A 10,044-nucleotide genomic window follows, 5' to 3' on the forward strand; every position below is an offset into this window, starting at 1 on the left:
TGGCCATGTTGATGAGGCGAAGGTCTTGGATGAGGCGGAAAGATCCGTTGGTTTTTTTAACAGCTAATATGGGGGTATTAAATGGGGAGTGAGTGGGTCTGAGGTAATTTTTGTTTAAAAGATCTTGAATGATGGGTTGGAGGCCTATGAGGGCTGAAGTGGTTAGGGGGTACTGGGCCTGACAGATATACTGAGAGGGGTCATGTAATTTGATAGAGGCAGGAGGACATAGCCATGGAGGGGCTTGTAATGTCCCAAACTTTGGGATTTACAGGGTGTATGAGGGTGGAACTGGAGCTTTCATTGGGTAGAGGGGGGTCGTCAGCTATGAGGGCCATCAGAAAGGGAGTACTGGGGGTTGTGGGAGTGGATATAGTTATGGAAACATGCAGGAGAGAAAGGATGTCCCATCCTAGTAAAGGGATGGGACACTGGGGCATAACCAGGAAGGAGTGGGAGAAAGGTATGGGATTGTCTTGGATTGTGCATAAAAGGGGGGGGGTTTAATGGGAAAATCTGTTTACCTCCTACCCCAACTATAGGAGTAATGGCAGGCGTGGTAGGGCCCCAGTATTCTCGCAAGACTGAGAAGGTGACTCCTGTATCTAGGAGGAAGGAGATGGGGCGACCGTCTACTATTAGAGTAAGCCTGGGCTCCTGTTTGGTGATGGAAATGGTTGGGCGAGAAGCCCCCGGGTCCCGTCAATCTTCTTCTGCCAGCCCCACTACGGCGGGCTTAGGATGGGGGTTGTTCGTCCAGCCTCCCCTTCGGGTGGCTGGGCAATCAGACCCCCAGTGGCCCTTTTTGTGGCATCTGGGGCATGGGGTGGTAGGGGATCTGGGGGAGGGGCACGCCCTTGACCAATGTCCTTCTTGTCCGCACTTGAAACAAGCTCCTGGGGGGGCTTGTTTGTAGAAGGGCGCCCAGGTTGTGGTTTTATCAGCTGGGCCAACGTTTGGAAATTGGCCTGATCGGCCTTTTGTTTACAGCGTTCTTTCTCCTCCTCCTGGTTATGGAAGACTTTAAAGGCCACTGTTAGGATCTCAGTCTGTGGGGTAGCGGGGCCCTGTTCTAACTTTTTGAGTTTAGCTTTAATGTCGGGGTAGCTTTGAGCTAGGAAGTATGTCATAAGGACATGTCTCCCGTCAGGCGTTTCTGGGTCCAGGCTGGTATACTGTAATAGGGCTTGAGTGAGTCTGTCTAAGAACTCGGAGGGAGCTTTTGAAAATTGACTACTTTACAAGCTGCGTTTTTCAGACCTGCTATTAAGCAGCAGGCAAAGATATCTCGAGAGCGGAGACCCACAGTGGTGGGGGACTGAAGGGTTCTGGCTCAGTCTGTGGGGGAGAAACAGGTGATGGGGGCAAAGACAGAGGAGGCTCCTGGGACTTAGTTAGAGGGGGGCTGAAAGGCTCAGGCTTGATCTGCAGGGGGGGTGAGGTGGGGGAGGAGATGGTGGTGGAGGAAGGGGGAGGGGCTGTTGTAGGAGAGGAGGGGAAAGGGAGTGAACGGGAGGCTTGTGCGGGAGAGACAGCTTGCAGGCTAGGAGAACTTGGGGGGAGGTGGGAGGAGGAGGCGGAAAGCTTTGGTATAGGGAATCTCCTTCCATTTTTTCAGGCGCTGGCAGTAGTTAAAGAGATCGCGAGTGATGTTAGGATCAAGAGCTCCCCCTGCGGGCCATTGGTTGTTATTGTCTAGGGGGTATGTTGGCCAATCTTGGGAGCAGTATTTACGGAGAAGTTTTGGTTTTATATCAGGTATCAATGAGAGGGTAGTTAGATGCTTGAGCAGGCATTCAAGAGGTGAGCTTTCAGGGAGGGATGAGGAGGCTCTCATGGCTAAAGGACAGAGAAGGAGACAAACAGGGGAAGACGAACGGAGATCCTCGGACTGGGAGCAGACCGCAAGGAGAAAAAGGGCGTCCCCGATGATCCTTGGGGGTCTGCGGAAACTCGTATACGAGTCGGTTTCTTAGGAAGTGTGGGTCATCACCCAGACTTCTCTAAGAAGGCAGAGTGCCGGAGTCCGAGGTACCTAGTACTAGGAGTTTTTGGCGGAAGGAACGGAAGGAGGAGGTGGGGGGAAGGGAGCGTTCTCATCCGCAAAGGAGTCACCTCGTTTATGGCTGTTGGAGGGGGGCCTGAGGGTCCGCCGCAGCCGTGAAGGCCTAAGGCGGGGAGAGCTCTCTCCTCGTCCCCAAGCGTCAGGGCCTTGCCGGACGATCACGGTCAATGGAGCTGCAATAGCTCGGGGAAGAGCGGCCCGCTCCGGGGAAATACTTACCCAAAGGCCAGAGAGGAGTGGTGAGTGTGAGGAGCCAGCGCCGGAAAAAGAGGACGAGGGCAAGCTGCTGCTGGTGTCGGGGCAAGACGGGGCCCATTTGGGGTGTCCTGTCTCCCGGGTTTCGGCACCAATGAAAGGAAAGGAGCGACACACAGCAGCAATTCACCGGAGAATTCTGCTTTATTAGGGGAAGGTGCTGGGTTATATAGGAAGGGGCATGGGGTGATTGTGGTGTCACTTCTATGGGGCTGGTGGCTATTGGCTAGGTACTGGGATTGGGGGCGAGGGGTGATTGGGCTTCAGGTGGCGCCGGCGGGAACCGGGGACCCGGAAGAGAAGCAGGAGGTTTGCCATCTTATGGGTGGGGGCCCTTCAGTACCCACTTCCCATCACAGTCACAGTGTGATGCTATTAGGGAGCGTTGCCTTAACTGATATGCTGGAGTAATGGGAGATAAAAATCCTTACCCTTGAAGGTACCTGTTGTTAAGCAGCTGGTAGAATCACTCCTATAGTCAAATGCCTCCCACTTCCCATGTTAGAAACACATTTCTGCACATCTGATGTCTTCTGGACATCTTCACATGGATTTCTTACCAGTCCCATGAACTCAGTAAATCCCCAAATTTCCTCTCCCAAAATTGCCCCTTCCTCTCTATTCTCTAATTCTGTTAGTGGCACATTCAAACCCCCAGTTATCTTGGGACTTAGGACACAAGCCATTGTCAACTCCTTCCACTCTCTTGCCCCCACATTCAATTTGTTGCTAAGTCCTCTCCCTTTTTATTGTCTCTTCCTGGTTCAGTATCTCTCACCTAGAATATTTCAAGAATCTCCTAGGTGCTCTCCTGGGACAAATCTCTGATTAGCACAGCTCTCATCACATTGCTTCTCTGCTCAACCACCTTCCAAGGAATCCATTAGCTTGGCATTCAATTCTCCGTGACTTAACCCAAACCTACTGTTCTCATATTTGCAAAATTTCTTAAATGAGTATTTTGCCTACCTTCTGTTATTTTGGGGTGGCCTTTATAAACTATTGTTTAAATCTGTGTTACTGCTTTTTCAGGTCCGCATACTGTGACCCTGCCCTGCAACCGGCAGCTTTTTAATGTGCTTCTTACCATTGCTTTTATATGTGAGACTCGCTGCCCTTCCAGTCTGCAGTCGGATATTCTCATACCTTGGACTCTTCCGAACATACAGTAGCCTCTTGGCTTGTTGAATTGCCAAGGGAAAATGTGGTTCCAGAGTCAAATTGTAAGTGCCCAGAGCGAAAACCTGATTCTACTTGCCCTGAGCCCTCCCTCCATCCCACAGGACACACACCACCATTTTATTCTGCTTTGGGGCGATCAAGGCCTAAATGTTGGGACCCACATCCCGCACAATACATCCACAGATAAAGGACCCATAGCCCCCTTTCATAGTCGAGGCCGACTTCTTCTGATCTTCAGTGATTTTAACCACTAGCCACAAGCCCTCCTCCCCAGTCTCCTGTGTCAGCAGGGAGTTTGCACGTTTAAAAAGTTCCTGCTTTTGGAGAAGCTGATTTGCCTCCACCCACTCCCACCCCCTCTAAGTTAGGGACTTCCACCCTTCTGCTCCCCCAAACCACGGTGCTCACTTTAATAAGTGATCTCGTCTCAAAAAAAAAAAAGGTAAAAAACGAAAACAGAAAAATGGCTTCTCGGGGTTCGTCTTAGACTTGGCAGGTGACGGGCCCCATTCCACCACTAAACCCTAGTGAACGGCAAGCTTCAACGGCCCCGCGTCTCGCTCCGCTCCCCGCCCCGCTCCCCGCCCCGCTCCCCGCCCCGCGCGGCCCGCCCTGCTGGACGCTGAGGTTTTATGACCTAAGCAACTTTCCTTCCACACCCCTCCCTGCCCCGTCTTGGTACGGCCTGTCCGGCGTCGGGCCTTCCACCCCCTCCCTTTCCTCCCAGGTTGGTTCAGCCCCCGTGTACTCCGGGGCGGTGCTTAGCCGGCGCCAGAGCGACCCTCGACTTCGGAGAGGTAGTGCGGTTCCGTTGGGCGCTTCCTCTGCCTCGTCGGCCTCCTCACCCTCCGCGGGGACCCGAGACCTCGGTGTATGCCCCACCCCTGACCCCGCTAGAGATATGTCCACCCCGGCTCGGCGGCGCCTCATGCGGGACTTCAAGAGGTAAGCCGACCGGGGCCGCCAAGGCCGGGGGCTGCTAGGTGGGGCACAGGGCGGGTCCCGGGGCGGGCTGGGTTGGGTGGAGGGCAGCTGGGAGCGGACGCGAGTGCCGGATCGTGGGGCCCCTCTGTCTGAAGGTTGCAGGAGGATCCTCCAGCTGGAGTCAGCGGGGCTCCGTCTGAGAACAACATAATGGTTTGGAACGCGGTCATTTTTGGGTGAGTCTGCGTTGCGGGCGGTGGCGAGAGGTGGGGGACGGGAGCTGGCCCACCCTGCCCTCTGGGACCGGCCCCTGGCGGAGGCGGAGGGGCAAAGAGAAAGTGTTTGGTCTGGCTGGGCCTAGGCGCCTCCCCGGAGCCTGTGCCTCGATTAGCTCAGTTCCCGCTGCCAGGGGAACCATTTGGGGTTCTAAGGGGGGCGGGGCGGGGAGTGGTTTAGGTTGGCGCGGCGGCTTGCACTGTGTTTCTGAGCCCGAAACATCTATTTGTAGTGGCTTTGCGTCCCAGAGGTGGTTTACCAGGGGTGGAGCTGGCAGAGCTTGGAATAGCTATCTCCTAAGATGAACCAGGGAGAAGGGAGACCTTGAAGCGGGAACTAACTGTTTTTCTCTGTGTTGCAGGCCTGAAGGGACCCCGTTTGAGGATGGTAAGAGAGTTTCTTTACCCACCTTTCAGGAGCCTGATCATCTGGGGAAAGGGTTCCCAGTCATCCTTGAAGTTCCTCCTACTTAGGAACCTGCTTCTCCCTAGCTTCTGTCTCCTAAAGGCTTGAGTGGAATCCCATATGTGGCAGGTTGTTCTGACTATATTGTCTGACTAGAATTGCGCTTTTCTTGCTTCGTTGTAAGAAAACATGGGTAAGGCAATCACTTTTTTAAAGGAGCATCATAGCACTGATGTTAAGGAGTTTTGAGGCTTGGGCTGTGATTCTGCTAAATTCAGCTCCCCCATCAAGATGCTGAGTATCAACCCAACCACTTGCTGATAGACTCAGAGACCCCAGAGACCATATGGTTCATAATTCTAGCACAGGGCCAGGAACTGTGTTAAGCAGGTGCTTAATATGTGTTTGTTGGGTATTAAATGGATGCAGGAATCCCTTGCACACAACTACTTGGTTCCTACAATCTGGCATTGAATGCTTGTTAGCCTCACTGCTGTAAGATGGTCTTTAATGGCACCTTTAATGGCCAGTTTGAGTGTAATACTGTTTCTTATTTTTAGATGAGTTTTCAGTGTGTGCTTTTATCAAGACTTTATGGCCAATAATCTCAAAGCAGCTTCAGAATTGAGGGTAGCCTTAATGTACATTCTTGACTTGTGTCCAGTCTACTTGAAGGTACTACATGTGTCTATAGGTACATGATTTTTAATGGATTTAGGTTTAACTTCTAAAAACACGTTAATCGCTATTTAAGGGTTTTTTATTTTAAAAGCTTTCTATATTGAGATAATTAATAGATTCATATGCAGTTGTAATTAATACAGATACTATGTACCTTCCACCCACCCACCCCCACTTTCGTAACATCATGAATGACTGTATTACAATAGCACAACCAGGAAATTGACAGTGGTACAGATTTATATGCACTCACTTGTGTGTATGTGTGTGTAGTTAATTGTTTTTTGAAAGTTTAATACATTTAAAAGATGAGTAAAAGTATTTGAACTACTGGTTGACATCTTTAGTATTTGAGATATTTTAAAAAAGGATTTTATTTATTTCTCATTGACTAATCTTCCTTTAGTCACATAACATTTGATATATACTTTGAGTTTTTTAGAGGGACTATGAATTTTTTTTAACTTCCATTCAATTATGTTTTCATTATAGAGCAGCTATTACATGAAAAGGAACCAGTGAACACTATTATACTTATTCCCTTCTAAAAAGTTTTATTATTGATTTGTATTTCTAACATTTATTTTTGAACTTGTATACTCTCATTCCTTCCAGTCCATTTAAAAATCACTGGAGAGTTTAAGCTGCAGCTGATTAAAACGGGCCTTTAAGATCTTTCGGTCTTCTAAAGGCAGGCCAAATTTTGGCTGTAGTTTGTCTTCATTTTACAAGATGTCTTCAAAATGTACAGTGGCTAAGGTTAACGTGAAGGCAGTAAGTTTGAGTTTAATATGGCTGTATTTAAGCTGGAGGAAGAATGATGGCAAAACAAAAAAATCCTCTTTCTGATGGTGGTTCTTACAATATCTGTTCATTTTTAGAGCAATTCCTGGAGATTTATCTCTTACCTGGTCTCTTTCCTCTCTGTATCTTTAGTTCATTCAGTACTCAAAAAAAGTCACTGTTAGCATTAAAAACAAAGCACTACTGAACAAAGTGATAAGTATGTTTTCTGAAACCTTTTTTTTCTAACTGCAGGAACATTTAAGCTTACAATAGAATTCACTGAAGAATATCCGAACAAACCACCTACGGTTAGATTTGTCTCTAAGATGTTTCATCCAAATGGCAAGTATCACCTTTAGCACCATATTGTAAACTTCCACACTGTATATTATGGAGGTATTCCACATCCCCCGTTGTCTGCAGTACCTGAGTATTTGTTAGGCATCTGTCTGCTGTTTTCCAGCAACTGAACTTGTGGATGGTGGTCTCTGCTGTCTTGATGTACAGCCTAGATCTGAAGCAGTGAAGGGACTTTGCCTCTGCTTGGAATCTGAGAGCTTCCTGGTTTTGATGATCTTTATCATTTATTTATTAAACAAAAATAAGGATGCTTTTGAGGTTTCTTTTAATGTTAGGCTAGACCGGGGTAGTCTTGTGTTGTACGTAATTATTTTCACTAGCATTTAGAACAGTAGTTTTCAATTCTGGATGCAGGTCAGAATTACTGTGGAATGTTTTAAAAATATGGATCTCCTGGCCCCACTCCAGACCTGCTGAATGTCAGATTCTGTGGTTGAGGGCCAAGGATGCAGTAGATTGGGAAAGTGCCACAGGTGATTCTAACTTGCCATTTGGCTTTTTTTTTTCCTAGTAGTAAGCCTAGAGTGGCTTGCCTTTTATTCAGATTAATAAAGTATTTTACAGGGTATCAGGCAGCCAAAATGAAACCCTGTGAACTCTGAGCTATCTTTTGTTATTTCAGATAGGAGATAAGGTTTACGAATTTGGTGGAATGAGTTTCCCACAAGTCTATGGATGGCTAGGGACCCTATTAGAAAGTATGTATGATTTCCTGGATAATAGGGCCGTCTTTTCAGAAGGACAAGCACTAAGTATCTTCTAATTTTATACCGATTCTGTTTGACATGCTCTGATCATGATTATGTCACTAGTAATGATTATGACTTCTTTTTAGGAAGGACACTGAGAAACAGCCATCTTTTTAAAAGCCTCAAAATATAGTCGAAGTATTCTTGACTATGGAATTAAAACCTTAATAGTTTTGTTATGTTTAACATACCTATTTCTATACCCTTAGTCTATGCAGATGGTAGTATATGTCTGGACATACTTCAGAACCGTTGGAGTCCAACCTATGATGTGTCTTCCATTTTAACATCCATACAGGTGAATTTTCCTTAATGTGACTGTGTGTGGTCTTTGATATGTTAATATTAGCAGTTGAATTGTTTTTAGAAGTTACAACTTAGGTAAAAGGTAGGTCATTAAGACCCAAGCCACCAGAGAACATATCTATTTGCCTAGCTACTAGCAGACTAATGTAACTGTAGGTTGGTATGCTAAGAGAACAAATTTAGCTGTTATTAGGACAATTCAGTTGAATGTTTTGAATATATGTTTTTTTTGCATTGAGGAACTGACTGATCTTTTACAAATTGTCTCTATACTGTAGTCTCTGTTGGATGAACCCAATCCCAACAGTCCAGCAAACAGCCAGGCTGCTCAGCTGTACCAGGAAAACAAGCGGGAATATGAAAAACGTGTTTCTGCAATAGTAGAACAGAGCTGGCGCGATTGTTGACCCGGGTGCAGCAAAAGATGCTGGTTATAAGAAAAATATATATTGATGTGTTTGTCACCTTCCTATTCCTTAATGTCATTAATTTACTTTATTAAAAGCGAAATAGCTGTTGTACTGTTTCCATTTTCCCTCGTCAAGCTTTTCCTACCCCTTCTACCCTCTCCTTGAACATCAGAAAAACACCCTCTATGAGATCAAATGTACTGTACCTGGGTTACGTGCAAAAATTACTAATGTTTAATTCCTTTTCTGTTGTATCTTACCTCCAATTTTAGGGCACTATTGTTTCTGTACTTCACACTAAACTTTTTAAATGAATTGTTCTACAAGTGGTGCTTCTGATAGCTTGATGACCACGATGTTATATTTAACAAAATAATTGAACTGTTTCATCCTGGCTGTACCTTCACTTGGGTTGGATTTAGTAAATGTTTGGAATATGGCCTATAGAAAACAGGGCAACGAATCACAAACATCCATTTTGAAAGAGCAGTGGAAGCTAAAAGTGCTATGGTACTAAGATCTAACTGGTATTGAGTTACAAGATGGGTTTTACTGGTAGGGAGAATGTTAAATGACTCGGTCAAGGGGGTGCAGCAATGTGGTAACTGACAGATTCTCTCCTTGCAAGATACTGGGCAAACCCATGCTAAGTTTCAGAACACTGAAGTCTTCTGGTTCTTTGCTTTTTAAAGAGGTGTGGGAACAGGAATGGAGAATTTAATTTGCAAGCTAGGGAAGGTTGGAGATCCTTTAATCTTTTTAAAGGAGCAGTGCCACCCTAGATAAACATAATCCCCCATCATTAAGAGTTTTAATTAACCCAAGGAAAGGAGCATACCTGTGGCAAACTATTTCCCCACTCAAATCCTGAGTTAATGCTGCATGCTTTAGTTTCTTCCCTTTCAGTATTATAAGAACCTTAAAGTTTGTAATCTTTCTTTGGATATTTATATTTTTAGATAGACAATCTTTAAGTAGCAGTGTGGGACAAGGCTTGTAAATGTTTAGTGTTACATTGTTATCTTTTGTGCATCCATCACTCTTCTAAATCTAACTTTGCACAAGTAACCCATGTAAAAAAATGTACATTTTTCAAAACTTGTAAATAAAAATAATCTTAAAAATTTTGCAGTCAAGGTATAATTATATTTTAGCTCAGTGTAAACTTTTTATTAACTTACTGGAATTTCTTTTACTCATTTCTCCCCTTGAAATAAACATGATAAAGGCCAAAATACAGATTTTGGGAGAGGGAAAAGAGTGAGTACTGTTAATTAAGAGGACCTTTTTTCTTTTCAATAGTAACTGTTCATGCTTTGAGGTTTTTTAAGCATTTTAACAATGTAAGGCTGTTAAATAAACTTTCTTTGCCATATAATATGGTCAGTAAAGGAAACATTGTTCTGAGCATAGTGAATAAACAAACTTGAATATTTATCAGCACTGTCAGACCAAGATCTAACTTGTTCCTGACATTCCACCTCTTAAAAAAGCCTTAGCTTAAAAACAAACAGTACCAAACTATGATAAAGTATGGTAAAGCCTGTGTAAAGTCTGGGAGTATAGGTATAGTCAATCTTGTTAAACAAAACTGCTTTTTTCTGAGGAGCAATCTATCTCATTTTAGAGACAAGGAGAGTGTGGA

The 10,044-nt window shown here is 45.4% G+C and overlaps 1 protein-coding gene across 1 annotated transcript; it reads left to right on the forward strand.

The window, feature by feature from the left end:
* The first annotated feature begins 4,216 nt into the window (after positions 1-4,216).
* On the forward strand, positions 4,217-8,507 carry UBE2A (ubiquitin conjugating enzyme E2 A). Its single transcript, XM_036917270.2, has 6 exons — positions 4,217-4,447; positions 4,582-4,662; positions 5,064-5,089; positions 6,827-6,916; positions 7,893-7,981; positions 8,268-8,507. Exons 1-6 carry the CDS (start codon positions 4,404-4,406, stop codon positions 8,394-8,396), a joined length of 459 nt encoding a protein of 152 aa, XP_036773165.1. The 5' UTR covers positions 4,217-4,403; the 3' UTR covers positions 8,397-8,507.
* Positions 8,508-10,044: the final 1,537 nt, after the last annotated feature.

The sequence above is a fragment of the Manis pentadactyla genome, chromosome X (assembly GCF_030020395.1).
Source record: "Manis pentadactyla isolate mManPen7 chromosome X, mManPen7.hap1, whole genome shotgun sequence".
Taxonomy (NCBI): domain Eukaryota; kingdom Metazoa; phylum Chordata; class Mammalia; order Pholidota; family Manidae; genus Manis; species Manis pentadactyla.

Bases quoted from the DNA above. Each gene is read 5' to 3' on its own strand.
- UBE2A (XM_036917270.2), top strand. From the start codon at position 4,404: ATGTCCACCCCGGCTCGGCGGCGCCTCATGCGGGACTTCAAGAG. The intron at 4,448-4,581 runs GTAAGCCGACCG...CTCTGTCTGAAG, and splicing joins CTCATGCGGGACTTCAAGAG to GTTGCAGGAGGATCCTCCAG. The intron at 7,982-8,267 runs GTGAATTTTCCT...TCTATACTGTAG, and splicing joins CCATTTTAACATCCATACAG to TCTCTGTTGGATGAACCCAA.